Here is a 21,670-nt window from a genome sequence, read left to right on the forward strand (position 1 = left end):
AGACTTTTCTAAGATCCAAATATATGATATCAAAGTTATTCTTTGCATCCAGTTCCTTTGTGACTACATCACAGTATTAAATCAAATTGGTCAGACAAGACTTCCCGTTAACAAACCCATGCTGTGTCCGAGCTGTAACTGAAGTCTTGACTAGATGATCCTGCAATGCTTCTTTAACCAGTGCCTCCATTAATTTCCCTGGAACAGAAGTTAAACTAACATGTCTGTAATTACCTGTGTATCCCTTTGATCCTCATGTTGGATTGGGGTCACAGTTGTACATCTCCAGTCCATGGGTACCTCCCCTGAGTCCAGAGAAGCTCTCATAATAATGGCTAAGGGTTTGCTTACTTCCTTTGCCACCTCCTTTAATATAACTGGATAGATTCCATCCACCCCAGGTGCCTTTCTTATGTTTATCTTCAACAATTCCTCCTCCACTTTACTCTCAGCTATTACAAGATTATCTAGCTTTCTGCCAGAGTTGAATACACTTCTGGCATTCATTCCACTCCCTGAATAACTCCTCATGTGTGAATTTAGATGCAAAATATTCATTTAGTTTGTTAGCTACCTGAGCAGGATCATCAACAGTTGAACCATCGATATCAAGTTGACCAATCTGATTCATCCCCTTCCTTCTAGAGTTTACATAAGTAAAGAACTCTTTGCATCCTTTGCCAAAGATTTCTCGTAATCTGCCTTCGCCTGCCTAACCTCTTTTGTAACTTGGTTACAGACCAGCTTATATCTATCATATCTTCTGTGTCATATGTTAATTTATATGTATTCCACGCATTTTATTTCTCTGTCACATGTCTAATTAGTTCATCTGACATCCATTTAAGCCGAAATCTTGAACAACATTTCTTTGTTGGGATGAAAAGCCTAGTAGCTTCCAAGATTAATGCTTTGAATTCCTCTCATTTTGAATTTGCTGTTGGTAACATCATCAGTTGGTTCCACCGTATAGAATTTAAATACTGTCTCAGACCACCGTAGTCACCTTTACGAAAGCAAAAACCCTTCCCTTTACCCTTGAAAGTAGTTACCACTTTGAGTAAATCTCACTTCAGCACACTGTGATCACTGCAACCTAGTGGTTTGTTTATCTGCAGATTCTTGATGCATGAAGAATCACTACTGATAATCACTACTGACCATGAGGCAGCCCCTCTATGTTACCAGGCAGTACTAGGTGGTATATGACTCTCATCAACTGGTGCAATACCACCACTTTGCTTATTGGTGGCTTGAAGTGGTGGAATCCATGTTTAGTCTCTAGAGGTAAGTTCCGGTCAACCCTTCCCTATCTCTTCCATCATGCAGTATGATTGATGACTTTTGAGGTTACGATAAACATCGTGGCGAGATCCAATATTTCATACATTTCGAGGGTACAGCTCTAAAACAGTGTTTGCAGGCTGGCCACTAGTTAGTACACCGGACCGAATATTGGTAACTCTCTAGGAGGCTTCCGGATCACCTAGTGTATAATCTTGCTACCTCTACTCTGCCAGATAGTGACTGGAGGGAGTCCGAGTAGTGTGTATGAGGGGAGCATTGTAGAGGCCACGTTATTTCAAGGATCTGGGTATATTCTTACCATTTGTACGCCATATCCAAAAATTTCATTACTTCATACATGTCCCACCCACTTTTTCTTACTATTGAATACACCATGAATTGTTAAACTAACAGAACAAGCTTATCTGCAAAAAGATCTAAACCTTCCAAGCACGTCCTAATTCATTTCACAAATATATGTGGTCTCAATTCTAATCTTAAAAATGTCCATTTCAAGTTTTGCAGTCTGCCAAACCCCATGCACTTTTTCTGATAGAATCTCAGTTATCGGTTGATTCAACTACTGCTCATCTCAGATGCCCAAATTATTCGCTGTATGATTCCTTTTGCCTCAAAGGTGGTACTTGTGCATATGTCCGTTCTGACATTCCCTGTCAGAGACTTGGCAATTTGGAATCTACTCTTTTTGATCTTCTCTGGCTTAAAATCTCTCTACCTTATTGTGTAAAATGCATCTGTTGTCTCAACCGTTCTCCCAACTCCACTAATCACTTGGATTCAGCTCTTTGAGTATGATTTACTGTTTTAATTTCAGGCAAAATGAAGTGACATCCTTTTAACTTTTTTAAATGGACTAAAAACACAACATTCACATTGTGAAAAATCTGAACTGTCAACTGAGTAGTGAAAAATGATACAAGCAAGCAAGCTTATAAAAAATTAGTCAAGAAAGAAAAAAAAAAACATTCCCACATTACCCATCCATCCCCTCCAATAGCCTGCCTAGTTCTACCTTGAATTTATTCAAACTGCCCGCTTCTATAACAACAGATCGAAGTTTGTTCCAACAATCAACCACCCACTCTTTAAGAGCACACTTCTGCACATCAATCCTGCAACAATTCTCCTTCAATCTGAATTTATGACTCTTCATGTGTGTAGTCAAGAGGAAGAATGCCATCAACATTGAGCATCCTTAATCCATTCAAAGCCTTAAACACCTCAATCAGATCACCTCACAGTGCCTAGTTTCTAGATGCTACAATTTGTAAAAGCAAAGCCTTTCTTGGTAAGACTACCTTTTTGTTCCCCCTTTCTCTGCACCTGTTCCAGCAGATCTACATCCTTCCTAAAATAAGGTCTCTAGACCTGTATACGGTATTCAAGATGCAGCCTAACCAATGATTTGTACAATGGGATAATCCCTGCTAGCAAAGTTCTTCTACTATCATTAATAAAATCCCCATGAGCTATCTGGGCAGCCTGTCTGGATTGGTTTATGGAATATGGGATTACTGTTACTCGTACGCAGTATGCTGCATTTATCAATGTTAAACTTAAACTGCCATTTCTCAACCCAGCTGCCTAATTTTTATAAATCTTGTTGCAGTAGCTTACCTCGGTCATTAACCACCCTGCCAAACAATCTGCAAACTTAGACGTTAAGCTGGTTGATATTCCTTCATCAATATCGTTAACAGATACAGAAAAAAATGGGCCAAGGCCTGAACCCTGGGGGGGGGGGGGCACTAATAACATTAGTCCACGAAAAGCAGCGTCCATTAATAACCACCCTTTGTCCTCCCACTCGATCAGCCCTTTATTCATAATAGTATGTTTCCCTTAATGCCACACTGCTCCAATTTACAGAGCAGTCTTTGATTTGCAACAGTATCAAAAGCTTTCCTGAAATCCAAGTATATGATATCAACATTATTTTTTGCATTCCATTCCTTTGCGGCTTCATCATAATATCCAATCAGGTTGGTTAGATAAGATTGCCCCTTAGCAAACATGCTGTGACTGCACTATAATTGCATTCCTGTCTAGATGATCTCGAACTACTTTTATAACCTGTAATGGGGCTCATGTCAGTCCTTTTCCCTGCCTTTTTTTACTTTTATTGTTGGCAATGCTGGTTGAAACTTTCCTCACTGTTGTTGCTTCAGGTAGCTGTTTATTATTTATCTATCAACAGTGTGATCTGTTTGTTATCTCTCTTCACTGCTTTTTTTTGTAAATAACTGAATAGTTTTTACAATGTTGGTCTTTCAGACCGTCGTGCACCCTGAAACACTAGTTTTATATTTGTATTGTTCGTTTTTTAGACCAAAATGTGCCTTTTAATATTGATGACAATTTTGATTTACAAAATCCTTGTGATGTTAACTGACTTCATAGAATGCTGCTAGAAACAGAAACAAGTGATGATGAACTGGAAATAAGTGAAGATGAATCAGGGAAAGATGATTTTTTTACAAGACTCAAAACACAACACTGATACAGAATATGAAAGAAACATTCTGACGAAGGATTCTTTGTAGGCGAGACCATTGACATTATCCTTGGAAAAGCTCTTGAGACTATCTGGACATCAACACCACCACCACTGCAGAGGCAAGTGAGAACTAGATGACATAACACAGTCATGTTAGATCTTGAAGCGAGAGAGAGGCTAGTTCTATTGTTGATGTCTGGAAGTTATACATTTCTGATGCTATGCTGGATAAAATCGTTGCATATACTAATATTTATACTGAAAGTATAAGAGCCAATCTAGTGAATGTGATGCTAAAAACATATATTGTTACACAATTTCGCACTCACCCTATTCACCAGACTTAGGCCCATGCGACTTTTTTTTGTTCCTGAAACTTAAGGCACCACTGAAAGGCAATTATTTTGATTATCAATACCATTTAAAGAGCTGTGGTGAGAACATTGAATAGTAAAACTGTCACAGCCTTCTACCAGTCATTGCAGCTGCTTCATGATTGTTACATGCAGTATATGAATGCAGGAGGAAGTCTCTTTCAATAAACCAAGGTTATTTTACTCATACATGGGATCATTATTTTTTTAGAGAATCAGTTTCATTTTCCAATTGCTACACTGAATTGATCTAAATTTAATTTAATATGTTTGATATTCGATGATAAAGGAACTATAGAAGAACAAAAGATATTTGACTAATTGTAAATACTTTATTTAGAGCAAAACTCGCTCCAATTAAGACAAGTATTTATGGACTTTGTTGAAGGATGCAAAAAAGTCAGTTTCAATAAATATGCCATTATTGAAGAAATGTTGGAAAGTTTTCATAAAAGGTGCCCCCCATTGCAAAAGCATATAAAATCTAAGCCTGTGCAATATCAAATAAAAATATTTGCTCTTGTTGACACTGTCAAATTTTATACCAAAAATTTAGAAGTAAATTTAGAAGTTCACACTGGAATGCATCTGGTCCTTTTGCACAGAGAGATGTGACAAATGATGTGGTGAAACAACTTTTCCAGCCAATTTCTAACACAGGTGGAATATTACCACTAATAATTGGTTTACCTCCATCCCACTAACAGAAAAACTTAGAGACGAAAACAACCTGACTCTTTTAAAAACAATAAGAAAAAACAAGCACAAACTACCACCTGACCTTGTGAATATCAAGGGCAGAACCATTCATTCCAATGAATTCTATTTTAATCATTATGTTACTGCCATATCCTACGTACCAAAAGAAAACAGGAATGTGATAATGATTTCTACCAAGCACTGTAATGCTGCGATTGAACAAACTTAGAAAATAAACGAGATATGATTACTCTGTACAACAAAACCAAAGGAGTGGATGTTGTTGACGAAATGAAAGGGACATATTCAGTCGCGAGACGAAGCTCTCGATGGTTGTTAGCAATTAATTTTCTATGATGAACATAGCTAGCTGGCATAAACATGTACATAGTCCACCAAATAAGAGAAAAGTACAGAGACCACCACATTGCATCTTTTTAAAAGTACTAACCCTGAGTTTGAAAAAGGAACATATGCAGGACTGTTTACAAAACATTATGGTGCCAACAGATACCATAATGTTTTTTACCATTCAAAAATTACTGGTTGAGGCATGTCAAAAGAAACTGCATGATGACATCAAAAGCAGATACATATATTATACAGCAGAAATAAAAGAAGGAAAACAAAAACAAAAGTGTAAAAAATGTAGGATGTATATAAAGAACACAATGCCATATTTTGTTGTGAAGAATGTTCAGCCACAGATTAAAGCACTTTAATTGTTTTTATGTGTTTACAGGAACAATTTGAGCAACTTTTTATTTTTGTGACCCGTAATATCTTTTTTATGTTCCTAAAATATTTAAACTAAAATATATAACTTTTACATTTTATTCATATTTGTATTACTTTAAATGTTTATTTTATCGAATTATACAGGAATTTTGATGAAAGGTATCCAAGGTGGAGAAAAGACCAATGCACAACCACTTGTGTCACAATATAAGGTGCACCCCACTAAGGGTTAAACTGTGATGCCATTATTTTCCTTGGAGCAGAAATTAATCGATTACGTCTGTGTCACCTATGTCACCTTTAATCCTCATCTGAATAAATCAGATATATTAGTAAAACGGCATCGTTTTAAGTTATATCTCATATTGTGAATACCTTCACGACGAGTTGCCATGATATTGCACTACTTCGAATAAGTAACGCCCTCAAATGGTGCCATCTGGGTGGTGGTATCCATCTGAGAATAAGTAACATTAGTCTTCTCCTTAGGTGAAGCGTTACTTATTCCAAGTAGTGCAATATCATGGCAACTCATTGCGAAGGTATTCACAATATGACTTAAAACGATGCCGTTTTTCTAATATTCTGATTTATTCAGATATAGCTATGCATTTCTGATGCGATTGCACTATATAAATATAGTGCAATCGCATCAGAAATTTATAGTCTAGACACTCCCATAGCTTGAGGCTTATGCCCTAAACGCTTTAGAATCTAAATACATGATACACCATCAGGCATCTCTCATATTGTGGAGTTATACTTCATAACCGTTTTGCCATCATTGCATCACTTGGGTACCCACCCACCTAAGAAGGGTCAAATAGCCCTGAAACGGCATCACTCGGATACCTACCCACCCACCGAAGACAGGCCAAATAGCCCTGAAACGGCACCAGGGGGAGCCTGATGATGTCTGGAGTTTCCAAGAATAGGTAACAACAGCCTTCTCCACTGGGGAAACGTTGCCCATTCAAGGAGTTTATGAGTTTTTGAGTGGTGTGAGTTGAAGGAATTACTGTCCCTTTCATTCTTCTACACAAAGTTTCTTTTCCTCTTCGACTCCTACTATTACTTTCCCTCTACCTTTTTGCTTTTCTAAGTCTAATAGGGACAAGTGGATAGTTGAGTTATTATCCCACACATATACAAAATAGCCCTGAAACGGCACCAGGGGGAGCCTGATGATGTCCGGAGTTTCCAAGAATAGGTAACAACAGCCTTCTCCACTGGGGAAGCATTGCCTATTCGAGGAGTTTTTGAGTGGTGTGAGTTGAAGGAATTACTGTCCCTTTCATTCTTCTACACAAAGTTTCTTTTCCTCTTCGACTCCTACTATTACTTTCCCTCTACCTTTTTGCTTTTCTAAGTCTAATAGGCACAACTGGATAGTTGAGTTATTATCCCACACAAATACAAAACAGCCCTGAAACGGTGCCGTCTGGGTGATTGTATCCATCTGAGAATAAGTAACATTAGTGTTCTCCTTAGGTGAAGTGTTGCTTATTCGAAGTAGTGCAATATCATGGCAACTCGTTGTGAAGGTATTCGCAATATGAGATATAACTTAAAACGATGCCGTTTTACTAATATTCTGATTTATTCAGATATAGCTATGCATTTCTGATGTGCTTGCACTATATTTATACATAGTCTAGACATGTCCTAAATGCTTTAGAGTCATAATCATGTCTAAAGACTTACCTCTTTTGCTATCTCTCTTAATAAGTGGATAGATCTGATCCACCACAGATGCCATTTTAACATTTAGATTCAACAATTTCTCTTCCATTTTCATCTCGGTTATCACAAAATCATTTAGCTCCCTAGGAAGAGGTGAAAGAAGTCACCCCTTTCTAATGAATTCCTCATGTGTGAATGTAGTTGTAAAATGCCTATTCACTTTTTCAGTAACCTGAGCAGGATAATCAACAGTTAAACCATCAACATCAAGTGGACCAATGTGATTCAAACCCTTCTTTCTACTTTAATATAAATAAAGAAGTCTTTCCTACTTTTCTTTGCATTTTTTGCCAGAGTCTGAACCTTTGCCAGGATGTCTGAGTGCCCCAGTGCATCTTTCTGAAGGAAAGTCTGGCTCGGTTAGGCAACATATGAGCACACATTACCACGAATGCATGATGATTTCTTCTGTTGGTTATCACAGCCAATTGTTTTTGAGGTTGTGGACCAGGCAGATCAAAGTTTCGGCATATCATTCAAAGTTAATAATAGCAACATTCTTTAAGTCAACAGTAAAATATCAGCAGTCAAAGAAAATGGTTCAAATAATTTTTCCTGGAGAAACCTTGCATCTACCTCTTCTCCCTTTGAGACTGAAGATACTTCCAATGTATACTAGTATGCTTATAGACTCAATTCAAAATGAAAGCACCTGAACTCTTTACTTGCTAGTCATATTCAAAAAATCCAGTCTTCTTTATAACAGCATAAGTGTTTAAACGATAATCCCATTTGCATGTTTTTCAGTAACCTAGGAATCAACTGGACTGTAACTTAACTAAGGCCATAACATGCCATGTGTATTATTCCCTACAAGAGTGAGAGTGTGTGTGTTTCTCGGCTGATTTGTATATTGAGCAGAGTGAAAAAAAAAAAAAAAAAAAAAAAAACCTCAGATTAACTCATTTGGGGGAGGGAGAGTGATGCCTACTCACCCAGCTTGAGATTGATTAACTACAGTCCTCGTCCTACAGGCCTTTAAAAATTCCTCCCATCTTGCATGGAATTTGCATAAAGACCTCTGCAAATGAGTGGTGAAACTGTATCCCATTCTGACATTCCACTGTTATTAAGTAGTGCAATTTCCAAACATTGCATTGTGGATCTGTGGTAAGTAAAGTGAAGTAAACTCACTCACTCACTCTTTCCCCCCCATTCTTAACTTTCTTGATCATTCTATAACAGCAATCTTCAGTAGCAACTTTCACTACATACACCAGCCTTCATTCTGTTATAAACTTCATATAATTATTATTCAGCAGTTAAAAACTGAAACACTGCATGCTGATTTATTTTGGATACTGTCTGTGTCTGAAATTATATATGAAAAATTACACACAGAGTGATAACAAAGAGCAAACATAATGAAGCAATAGCATGTTGACGTATTAGCTTAAGCATGGCAATACATCAACATGAGTAATCAGTAACCCTCACTGGATGCAGTGTAGAGTAATATGTACAATAAATTGCAGGGTATATAATGCTAATCTATAATGCAACCACCCGAAATCCTGCAAAATTCCAAGTTCTCTCAAATCTGATCATATGTTCATTTAATTGTATAGATGCAAAGAGTGTTGCATCTTACTATCATGAAATGAAAAATACAAAAAATTTACACAGAGCCATATTATGCAGAAATAAAAAAGAAAAAAATTCAAAATTAACAATAAAAATTTACCTTTTGTAATTATCTTGCTGATGATAATTATATCCCTTTTTTGTCTGTAAATTTTCTTTTGTCAGCTCTACAGTGTACTCAAGCTGAAAAAACCAAAGATATAAATGCATAATAAAGTTTTTTTGCAACAGTTTTCACAGAAATTTCTTAAAATCTGGCAAACGTAATACCTAGTTGTTGTTTTGTGTGTGTGTGTATGTATGTGAAAGAGAGAGAGAATTTCTTTTAATGGTGTTTTAAGATAGTGCAACAGCAGGATACCAGTAACTAAAGAAGCTTGTATAAAAATAAAAATTACAAAATGAATAACATTTAGACAGATTAAATATTGCTAAAACTTTACACAAATGAAGTGTTTTTATTTAAAGCATTGTGAGATCAGATAATGCAACATACAATTCGAAATAGTGTCATTAGCAACATGATGCAAAGATGCAAAATAAATGAAACAATCATCATCAGCCATTTTCAATCCACTGCATGATGAAGGCCTCTACAGCACTTAAGGTTGCTGTAGGATGAAGACGTAGACTTCTGTAGTTGGTGCAAGCCAATAAGTTTCCTTGAAATTTTATCATATTTTTGATTAGTTAATGGATTAATCTGTGTTTTACAAATAGATTAAATAGGCTAAGTGGCATTCGTTGACTTATTTTTTGAATTTGAATAATTTACAACTCTATTCGTGCCGCTATCGTATTGCTGTTTTTGGCATGAATACTGTAGCACAACCAGTAGTGCAGAAGAATAGTTTATATTGTAATAAATAATTATTTTGAAGGTTTTAATCACTTTTTGGGCATATATATTTTGCATTTTATCGTATTTTAGATTAGTTAAGGTATTAATTTGTGTTTTACAAATAGGTTAAATAGGCTTAGTAATGCTCATTAGAGTATTTTTTAAATTTAGCTGGTGACTTTGAAAGTTACAACTCACCCTCGTGGCTGGAATACCATGGTGTAGGATTTTAATTGTAACAAGTAAGTATTTTGAAGGTTTTAATCACGTTTTTGGGGATATATCTTTTGTATTTAGCTAAGGATATAGCTAATTTAATATTGTGATCATTACGATATAGCGTATATCTCAAACTTGATAGCTAAGGCATAAGGTAAAACTATATAGCAGAATACGTATTATGGCATTAGCTTAGTATAGTATTGTATAGTATAGTATAGTATAGTAGATAAATTAATTAAATTTATTTTATTAATTTTTATAGTTAACTGAGCAGCAAAGCAATGTACACAAAGTAGCAGAAGTGCTGTGGCTTGGGAGAGCCGAAGGTGGCGAAGCCTAAATAAAATGTGCAATTTGTGAAATGTTTGCAGACTATCTGGAACAGAACATGTTCTTGCTGAGGAGGATGTTTTGTGTGTACTAGGTGCACAGAGTATCAAGAAATTAGGTGCAAACTCAGCATTCTGATGATCCATGAGAGTTTGAAGAGTAGGCTAGATGCCCTTGAAGGAATTGAAATGGAGGGGACCCATCAAATTCTCTGCTGCCAAACTCAACACCACAGCTCACTCTTGTGCATCAGATGACACAATGACAACCTTCAGGGCAGAATGAGCTAGTCCCACAGGAGCTAGTTATTGTCAGAGAGATGGAAAATGTATTGTGCAAAAAGGATCAGTACAATAGGACCAGGGTATGTCTGCCAGGAGAAAAAGTTGATAACACTGTAGAGCAGATATCATCTTTTAAGGGCACAAAGGGTGATAATGTTGTACACGTTGGCACTAATGACATTAAGAGTAGGAGATGTGCAGACTTACTTAACAAGTACAGGTCAATATTGAAAAAAAAAAAAAAAGTCCCAAGTTAGGGTTAAATTTGAAAGTGTCTGCAATTCTGCCCAGACACAATAGGAGGGATTATATGATAAGAGGCTTGTCAATCAATTCAGCCCTGGACAGATTCTGCAAAGCTCATGGGGTAGAATTTTTTTCAGCGTGGTTTGTGCTTGTTAACAGGAGAGATTGTTTCTACAGGGATGGGTTACACTTAAATAAAAGGGTGCAAGAATATTTGCTGATGCTACCGAGGCAGTATTAGGTGAGTCATAAAACTGCTAGTTTGGGGGGTATTCACAGACTAATAGATTAATGGTAGCCACAGGCAGAGGTTCTTGCACTGCTTCTATTGGAAATCATCATGGAACAAGTAAATACATGGATTGTGTTAGGGTAACTAAGAGTAATAGAGAATTATCAAGGCATGAGGGAATGATGCCAGCAGTGGGAAAGATGGATCACAAATTAGTAACACACGACATACCCGATATCCTTCCTGATGAGGTAAAACATGCGTTGAAGAAAATGAAGAATCAGAAAGCCCCAGGGGAAGATGAAGTTACAGTAGAGTTGTTAAAATTTGGAGGAAGAAACATTTGATCGGATACTATGATGTGGTCACAAAGGAACTGAATGCCAAAAATCATTTTGATATCATATACTTGGATTTCAGAAAGCTTTTGATACTGTTACACATGGAAAATTGCTGTACAAATTGGAGAGGTATGGCATTAAGGGCAAGTTGCTACAATGGATAAAGGGATGGTTGAGTGGGAGACGACAGAGAGTGGTAATCAATGGACACTGCTCTTCGTGGACAAATGTTATTAGTGGAGTTCCCCAGGGTTCGGTGCTGGGCCCATTGTTGTTTTGTGTACTTATCAATGATACTGATGAAGGTATGTCGGGTTTAATGTCCAGGTTTGCAGATGATACAGAAGTTGGCAGGTTTGTTAATGACAGTAAAGATAGTATGCTTCTCCAACTGGATCTAGATAAGTTGGGCAAATGAGCTGAAAAGTGGCAAATGAAGTTAAACATTGAGAAATGCAAAGTACTGCATATGGGTAGCAATAACCGAAGAGAAACGTACCAACTGTGTGGTACTACACTCAGGGAAATGGGATGTGAAAAAGACTGGGGGGTAATTGTACAGTCAAATATGAAGTTCGCTGAGCAGTGCTGAAGGGCTGCCAGGGCAGGTCATGGGGTCTTGTCAATGATATATAGAAATTTTGCTAGCAGGGACAGGATGGTGATTATCCCATTATACAAGGCAATGGCCAGGCCACACCTAGAGTACTGTGTACAGGTCTGGAGGTCTCATTTTAGGAAGGATGTAGAGTTGTTAGAAGGGCATCAAGATTGGTGAGGGGAACAAAGAGGTGCTCTTACCAAGAAAGGCTTAAATTCTGCAAATTGCAGCGCCTGGAGAGTAAGCACCTGCAAGGTGATCTGATTGAGGTGTATAAGGCCTTGAATGGGTTGAGCAAGCTAAATGCTGCTGGGATTTTTCCTCTTGCTGAAATTAAGAACCTGAGAAGGCACAGATTCAAATTAAGGAAAGACAGTTGTAGAATAGATGTGTGGAAATTTGCCTTTAGCCAGCGGGTAGTTGATTGGTGGAACAGACATCCATCTTTTGTTGTGTAAGTTTATAGCCTAAATAAATTTAAGGCTGAGCTGAACAGGCATTTGGAATGAATGGAGGGGTGAAATGGGAGGTTTTTTTTTTTTTTTTTTTTAGCTGATGCTGCATAAGCTTTTTTTCTTGCATCATATGCCTCTACTAATGCTAATGCTGTGTTTTTTTTTTTTTTTTTTCTGATGCTATATAAAAGCTTGCTTTCTTGTATCACATGCCATTACTACTAGTACTAGTTCATGCATGGGCACAGGTGTAAAATATTTATTCAGTTTATCAGCAATATAAAAAGGACCACCAACAGTTATTCCATTCATATTCAGTGGACCAATGTTATTCATCCCTTTCTTTCTAGTGTTATCAAATGCAAAGAATTCCTTGCTACCTTTCTTTGTATTCTTAGACAAATATTTCTCATAATCTACTTTAGCTTGTCCCCTAATTAACAATTACAGATTATTTCTGTAGTTACCATAAAACTCATATCTCCTGGCAATTTATAATTCCATGCATTTTTATTCTCTGCATCTGTTCATCGAACATTCATTTTGGTCCAAACCTTGATCAATATCTTAGTTGGCATAAAACAATTAGTGGCCCTATGATTACTCTCTGAACATTTCCTATATGGCATTTCCACTTTTTAATTACATTATTTGGTCTAATAAAAAGAGTTTAAAAAACATCTCAGCCAATTATAATTACCTTTGTGAAAAAACATTCCTTCCTTTTACCTTTGATTTCAGTTATTTCTTTGAATAAATCCCTCATGAATACATTACAATCACTGCTATTAACTAAGGTTCCTACAACACGCAAATTGGCTCATTAACGCACACTTCTACAGCCATAATACACGACATAACATGGTCTAAGTTGTTGATGCACCTAAAATCCCTGGTGCAGCCTAAAATTCTGAAATTTTAAGAACCACTTAAAAGTCCTCTTACTTGAAGATTACTTGATACGAATATCAGCAGTGATTCATCATATATGATTCATCATATATCACATCACTGCTGATATTCGGGTCTAGAATATTTTCTCTTGTTGCCTCTCTAGCATATTGGATGTAGAAAACACTCATCTACAAATCAAGAAATGCTTTGTTACTGTGGGAGCTGCCAACCTTTAGCATTATAAATAATTATCTGAAAAGTTAAAATCCCCATGATAAGACAAGGATATGATTTGGCATTTCACGGTTGTTGTTGTTATTTGGTTTTTAGGAGCATTAGCAACTAAGGCCATATTGCTCCGGGGATATGCGGTGGTCATTCCCTGACATTTCCGCATCCTCTGTATTTGGTGGTCACAGGCTTGAATCCCGGTCTAATCAAGAAGCGTGTGCTACGCACTGCTGCTCCTGCCCACCTGGCTATGGAGGCGCCGCATTTCACAGTGCAATGGCAAATAGGCCATAATGTGCCAAGGTCCAAGGATAATACAAATTAAAGGTATTTGGTGAGACACAAATAGGCCACCACATCAAAAGGGTAAATAAATAAAAGAAGTAAATAACAAAAATCAATTTAAATATCAGAATTATAGTTTTTAAAAAGGTAAAAATTTCTGAGACATTGTCAGATAAAATTTGACTGAGTGTATGTGGTTCAGTCAAATGGTTAAAAGCACTAAAACAAACATTGTGCAAAAATAAAATCATTCAATAAAAACAAGACTAATTGTTCGAATTGTATCACAAGACACAAAAAGGAAGGTTATGAGCCCTCAGCAAAAGGGAAGGTGGTAGAAGATTGTGCCCTATACAAATTGAGCAAAAACAATTAGTCTGTTCATTCCCACGTATCTTGCCACTGGGAGTATAAATGCATTGTGTATTATTTGCCTGTAGTCTGTATAGGAGACTGACAGGTCAGGATTATTTGTGGTAACTTCTGATTTGGCTGTTGTGTCAGCCAAATCATTTTCTCTAAACCCAAACTGGGATTAGAAGAAATATTTCACTGAACCTGACACAGCACTGGATGAGAATTTTATCTCATCACTGATAAAACCAGTAATTTAATTAAGGAATCTACATATATAATACAATGTTGGTATTGGTAACTCAAGACTAACTCTATAGCAAGCAGTACAGCACTGTATATGCTGCACTCATAGGGAATCTGCTCAGATATTGTTGTGTCTGGAAACAAAGCAACAGATCCAAAAGACAATTACAACTTTGAGCGACATGCAGAGACTGACAAGAAATCTGAGTATTCAGCTTGTTGTGCTGAATACAGCTCCTGATAGACAGGTGATGAAGCATAGTACATTACCCAGTGCTTAAGGGATGAGCTGGTCATTTGGAACATGAGCATGCCAGGGTGGAATAGGATGCCTTGGTGACATAGCAACATTATATACCATATGTATATTTTGGAGTAGCTCTTCAAGCTACTGAAAGGATGGTTGACAGTGATAGGTGTTATACAGATATCAGATTAAATTTGATTTTCTTTAATTTTCTTTCAGTCTCCTGTCCAGATTTTCTACTGGACAGGAGACTGACCACCCGGCCAATCTACAAAGGTTGGCAGGGTGGTCAATGACAGTAATCAAAGTATGTTACTAAAAGATCTGGAAATAATTACACAGATGGGTTGAGAAATGGCAACTGATGGTCAACATTGACAAATGCATGGTACTTCATATGGGTGGAAATAATCATAAATTAACATACCAACTGTGTGGTACTACACTTAGGGTAGTGTAAAATGAGAAAGACATGGAATTAATTGTGCAGCCAGATATGAAGTTCTCTGAGCAGTGCAGACAGGCTGCCAGGACAGCTCACGAGATTTTGTCAATTATATATAGGAATTTTGCAAGCAGAGATAAGGAGGTGATTATACCACTACATAAAGCAGTGTGGTAAGACTACATCTTAGGAAAGATGTCGATCTGCTGGAACAGGTGCACAGAAGGGCAGCAAGATTAGTGAGGGGAACAAAAGGGTGCTCTACCAAGAAAGGCTTTGGTTCTTCAAATGGCAGCATCCAGAGACTAGACACCTGAGGGGTGATTTGACTGAGGTGCTTAAGACTTTGAATGGATTGAGCAAGCACAATGCTGATGGCATTCTTCCTCTTGCTCAGACAATACATGAGAGGCATAAACTCAAATTGAGGAAAGGTGGTTGCAGGATAGATGTGCAGAAAATTTGCTTTCCGTCAGGAGGCTTTTAATAATTTAGTTGATTGTTGGAACAAACTTCCATCTGTTGTGGAAGTCGGCAGTTTGAATGTATTCTGGGAAGAACTGGACAAACTATTGGAGGAGATGGACAGGTGATGTGGGATTTTTTTTTTTGGCAGATTCTGTATAGCATTAGTAATGGAAAATGGTGCAAGAAAGCAAGCTTATACAGCATCAGCCAAAAAAAAAAAAAAAACTTCCCATTCACCTCTCCATTTGCTCCAAAAGTTTGTCTAGTAATTCCCTGAATTTATTTAAGCTATCAACAATGACAAATGGAAGTTTGTTCCAGCAGTCAACCACATGCTGGCTAAATGGAAAATGGGATGCCTTGGTGACACAGCTAAAGGCAAATTTCTGCTCATCTGTACTGCAAACAACCTTCCTCAATTTGAATTTATGACCCCCTAAGTGCATAATCTGAGCAAGAAGAGGAATGCCATCAGCACTGAGCTTGCTCAAACAATTCAAAGCTTTAAAATACCTCAATCAGATCACCTTGCAGATGCCTAGTCTCCAGATACTGAAATTTGCAGAACTTAAGCTTTTCTTTGTAAGAACACCCCCTTTGTTCCCATCACCAATCTTGTTGCACTGCTCTGCTCTTGTTCCAGCAGAACTAGAAGGCACTGCCTATGCCATCCCCCATAGGTGCTTTAGGCTGTGTCCAATCATAGAGACAGAAGTAGTCAGTGTTTTGGTTCATGAGTGCATATTTGTCACCAAATGTAAACACAATATTTGGGTCTGTCCCAATAAATTTTTTTTATATATATTATAGAAGAAAACGATATCAAATAATAATAACTATTTATATAACAATAGAGAGCCACTACATTATTTCGTAGATTTCTGGTAATGGTGGCTGAATCGTAGCACCTTTAGTAAATTAAAAGTAATAAAAGAATACAAAACGAATTTCTATAAGGCAAACAAAGTCAAATATCTTGCCTATACTAGCTAGTGAACACAAAAGTGCAGCCAAAATGGACCTTAAAAAACTAATTAGCGATTTTGCAAAGACTAGAAATATGAATTTTTAAATAAGTACTTCCCTTGTTCCCTCTCCTAATGGAGGTCAGCAACTACTACAGCAAAAGTCTTTCAGTCTCTGGTAGCTCTTAACTACCAGAGCTACCAGAGACTGGTAGCTGTTAAGAGCTACCAGAGACTGAAAGACTCTGGTAGCTCTTAACAGCTGCTTGGTGTTCAGTCCCATCCAATTCTTGATGTTATCTAGCCATGATATGCGTCTTCTCTCAGGCTTTTTTCTTCCCTCCATTTTCCCCTCAATAATTAGCTATGGAATTGCATATTTGTTGTTCTGCTTCAGGTGTCCAAGATATGCTGTTTTTTTTTTTTTTTTCCTTTACATTCTTCAGCAATTCACGGGTTTTTCCAATTCTCTACAGGACACTCTCATTGTCTGCGGTATCTTTAGTGATCTTCTGTACGTCCACATTTCAAATGCTTCTAGTTTTTGGAAGTGTTAGGTTTCAGTATCCATGTCTCAACACCATACAACAAAACTGACCTAACGTAACATCTCATTATGCGATTTCTAAAGTGGAGATCCAGGTTGCCATTGCACAATGCAGATCTCATTTTAAGGAAATACTGCCTGGCCATTTCAATCCTTGCTTTTATTTCCATATCTGGTTCATTATTGTCACTGATCCAACAGCCTAGATTCTTTAATTTGTCAACTCTCTATCAGCCTTCCTTTTAGCTTGGGTTTGGGTTTTATTGGCGCATTAGCAACTTAGGCTATAATGCGCTCCTTTTAGCATGAGTGGAGGTGTTCACATTGCTCCATTAAGCACCATTAGCTTAGTCTTGTTGACATTAATCCTGAGGCCCATTCTTTCACTTTCCTCACGCACACATTTGAGGAATATCTGTAAGTCCTACATATTACTTGTAAAAAGCACAGTGTCATTCACATAGCAAAGGTTGTTAATCGCTCTACCATCGATATTCCTTCATTTCTTCTGTCTAATGCTCTTTTGAAGATGTCGTCCAAATAAATGTTAAACAGGAAGCGGGGGAAGAGTTACACATCCTTGCCTCACTCCACATTCAATGATGTTTTCTGTCTTTCTGCCATCACCTACAACAGGTGCTGTTTGGTTCCAGTAGAGGTTTCTGATTATTCGGATGTCCTTTTCATCAAGGCCAGACCCCTCAAGGATCTCTATGAGCTTGGTGTGTCAAAGGCCTTCTCAAAGTCAATAAAACAAAGATGGGCATTGATCTGCATCTTTGCATCATGACCTGGGCACAAAATAGTGCTTCTCTTGTACCCAGTCCTTACCTAAATCCAAACTGCCCATCATCCATTGACTCCTCACAATTCCTGAAAATCTGATTTTGAATTATTTTTAAGAACATTTTGAGGACTTGGCTCATCAAGCTGATTAGTCTGAAGTCTCCACAAGTCCTGGTGGTTTTTTGAGAAGAGTAATGAATGCTGATGTCAGCACAGTCCTGAGGGATATTGCCCATGTTGTAAATTCTGTAATAATTCAACAAGAATATCAATGTTTTTGTAGTTGAGCAATTTGACTATTTCTGCTGTGATTTCATCAGGTCCTTTGGTTTTTCCCTTCTTCACTGATTTTATAACCCTCTCCACCTCAGATCTTAGGATGGATGGTCCTACCACTGCATCGTTATGTCATCTAACTCATGTTCACTGTCGGCGAAGAGCTCTTATGTATTTAGTCCACATGTCCAGTTTTTCTGATTCTTCTACAATAATCTCACTTTTGTCATTTCAGATTGAAGTTTGTTGTTTCCTTCTATTAATTCCTGTAACCAATATTTTGTGAAGATTGAAATCATGCTTTTCTTGCAGTGCTATTTCTCTGCATTTTTCTGTGATCTAGCTTTCTTTAGCTCCTTTAATTTTTAGTCCCTGTACCTTAGTGCATTGCAGTTCTTAAATGTTCTGCACTGCTCCATGAGTGTCAAACTTTCATCTGTCATCCAGACCTCCTTCAGAAATTTCTCATAACCTAAAACTTCTGAGTTTGTTTTTGTCAGAACAGATTTTTAAAACACTTCCAAAAATCTTCCACTCCCCCTCCTCCTGCCTTTGGATATGTTGCATTCTTCCATTAAGGTATGTCTTCATAAGTAAACTTTCTTCATAGTTTATTTCTCCTAATAGCCTTCAATCTCAGCTTGATCTCAGTTATGACTGAATTATGCACTGGGGTATCTTGGTGCTTTTAATACTGCTTCGAAAACACCGATTAATCATGATATAACCAATTTAGTTTCTGACCACGTTTTGTTTGCTGTCTAGGGGCAACAATGTGTAGAGCCTTCTTTTGGCAAAATTGTGTCAGCCGATCCCCTCTTTAATTCCTTGCTCCAAGACAAAATTCTCTTACAGTTTCACCAGATCTGCCTTTTCCAATTTTAGCATTCAAATCTACCATAACAATAATTAGGTCTTGTTTCTTTGTTAGTTTCTTTGTTAGACTACTACTTTCAGCTCTGCATAAAAACATTCAATTTCCACACCTTCCTTATCAACCATTGAAGCATATACTTGAATTATGCTAACATTTAAAGGTTGTTCCTTCAGCTGCAGTAACATTATTTTCTCAGTGTGACACAAAGTTGAGGATGCTTTTGGAAACATCCTTGGTGACTAGGATCCCCTCTCCATACTGGTGTATTTTGCTATTTCCAGAGTAGCACAAGGTTGTGTCTTCGGAAACAAATGTGCCTGAACTAGGCCATCTGGTTTCGCATAGCCCCATCATCTGTACATTAAGTACTTTCATCTCTTGGGTTTTGGCATTCTTAAGTTTTCCAGCAGCAAACAGTGTTCTGACATCTTATGTTCCAATTCACAAAAGATTGAACTAGGCCATCTGGTTTCGCATAGCCCCATCATTTGTACATTAAGTACTTTCATCATCTCTTGGGTTGCATTCTTAAGTTTTCCCACAGCAAACAATGTTCTGATGTCTTACGTTCCAATTCTCCTTGCCATGGTGATTGTTTAGGGATAGAATAATGCCATAGTTTCCCTGCTGGCTTTCTGCATCACAGTGCGGTAATGACAAAATCTATCACTAAGCTGTCAGGGCAGTGAATGGGTGGGAATAGCTTCTATCCCCACTCATTGCCAGTACCGTAGGAGCTGCTGCCCTCATCCAGAGGTGTTATTTCTGAAGCATCTGAAGCTTCTGAGCTTCCCCCAAATGATTAGAGAAGAAGCTCCTCTGTGCAAGTCATGTTTGCTGCTAGGATAATAATTATCTGTTGTTCTGTATTTTTTTTTTATTTCCATCTATGGAAATGTTTTTTTTTTTTTTTTTTTTTTGTATTTCACATTTTTTCTTTCATTTTGAAATGTGAATACTGTAATCAAAAAGTAAAAAATGAGATAAAAGTGGTAGAAATTTTTGGTCCTAATAGAGAATTCATTCATCTTTTAAGGTCATTATAAAATGTAAAGAGCATTGTTTGTGGGAAATGAATGAAAATATATGCAGAGCCCTAAAGTAAATAGCACCTGGGGGTGAGTAGTATACATTTTCAAAACTAAATAAAATATACTTTTTTTGGGCCTTTGTCCCAGCAAAATGAGTCAATTTCAAGTCAAGAGCTTACCAACAATCTCATTTTCAATTGACAATTTCACCAAATGAGAGCTCCTTGTTTGTCATGGACCAAAGGTTTTAAAGTAGTTCTAATTTGGAGAAGCTTCTTTCTGCCTTGGCAACTGTTATTGGTAAGTTCAGTGAAACAGGTAGCACCACCCATACATTCTGGAAGATGTTACTCATTTTTGTTATGAAAAAATTGGAGCTTTCCTCAGCAGGCAAAACAAAACAGATTTTTCAGTTCAATTTCATTCTGTTTATAACAATAATCACTGTCAGTGAGGACTTACTGTAAATTCATTAGCTGTTTTTCCAGTAGTTTTCTGAGGTTGTATAAATATCCCCATGGTTTATGATTTCCGACCTGCTTAAACTACCTCTTTCAGGGAAACACGAATGGTGTCCAATGTAAACTACAAAGTCTTACATGTGAATATTTCTTCCAGTCTTTGCCTTAAGCAATTCATCTTGTCAACAAACATTTTTCGTCTATGCTTTTGTGCAAGTTCCTTAAAGGAAGTGTTAGTACTGAGAAATTCTATAATTTCTTTTGCAATGTTCACTTTCAAACCCATTATTTCTATAGTAAGAGAGGTATTCTGAGCAACTCTTAAGAAGAAACCTTATAGCTGCAATATGCTAATGGATTTTGTATTATCTTACAATATTTACTTGAAATAGAATGTTATACCATACAGTAATAGATATTATAAATCTGAATTCCATTAACTGATTTACTAGGCAAAGCACTTCATGCCTAATACTGGCATTCCCACGAGCAAACCCAAACACCTTAACAGTGGAGGTGAAACATGATCTTTCAGAAGTTTCCATTGCAGAGTAGTTGCTGAGAATAGTACATATGTGCTACAGTATTCCAAAAAGACTTATGGATTCTGTTTATGCGAATGCTGCATCTGAAATCACTAGATTACAGGAGATTTATTCACAAGATGGAAATATAGCTCTTGATTCTTCGTTATTTTCACATATTCTGTTGTACAATGGGTTTTTAAGTTAACATCATATATTTTTCTTGCAGTAGCAGTCAGCACAATGTTTTCGGATACAAGAAGCAAATTTGATGTAATATGTGAATACTATTAAGTGTTCACATATTACATTAAATCTGCCAAATAATTCTATTTAGCATAAAATATTTACATTATTGGCTGTGAACAATTTGTCTGAAGAATCTCTAAATATCAAGTTATGCTTAGATAAAAATAAAGTAACTGTATAAAGAATTCTGGGGTGTTTTTCATTCTCAATTTTTTTGTTAATCAGTCACTCATTTTGAGTGTCAATTCTCAGATTAAACTGAAGTCTCGATCAGTTTTAATCTCTTTGC

General features: G+C 37.0%; 1 protein-coding gene across 1 annotated transcript in view; it reads right to left on the reverse strand.

The window, feature by feature from the left end:
• The window catches only part of LOC150078502 (store-operated calcium entry-associated regulatory factor-like), a 150,240-nt gene that overhangs the window by 65,051 nt on the left and 63,519 nt on the right, over positions 1–21,670 (reverse strand). The window contains exon 4 of the mRNA XM_090384289.1: positions 9,044–9,126. Coding sequence (XP_090240415.1) covers positions 9,044–9,126 — 83 coding nt within the window. The remainder of the gene's footprint in view (positions 1–9,043; positions 9,127–21,670) is intronic.

The sequence above is a fragment of the Mastigoproctus giganteus genome, chromosome 11 (assembly GCF_048544385.1).
Source record: "Mastigoproctus giganteus isolate SK-2022 chromosome 11, ASM4854438v1, whole genome shotgun sequence".
Taxonomy (NCBI): domain Eukaryota; kingdom Metazoa; phylum Arthropoda; class Arachnida; order Uropygi; family Thelyphonidae; genus Mastigoproctus; species Mastigoproctus giganteus.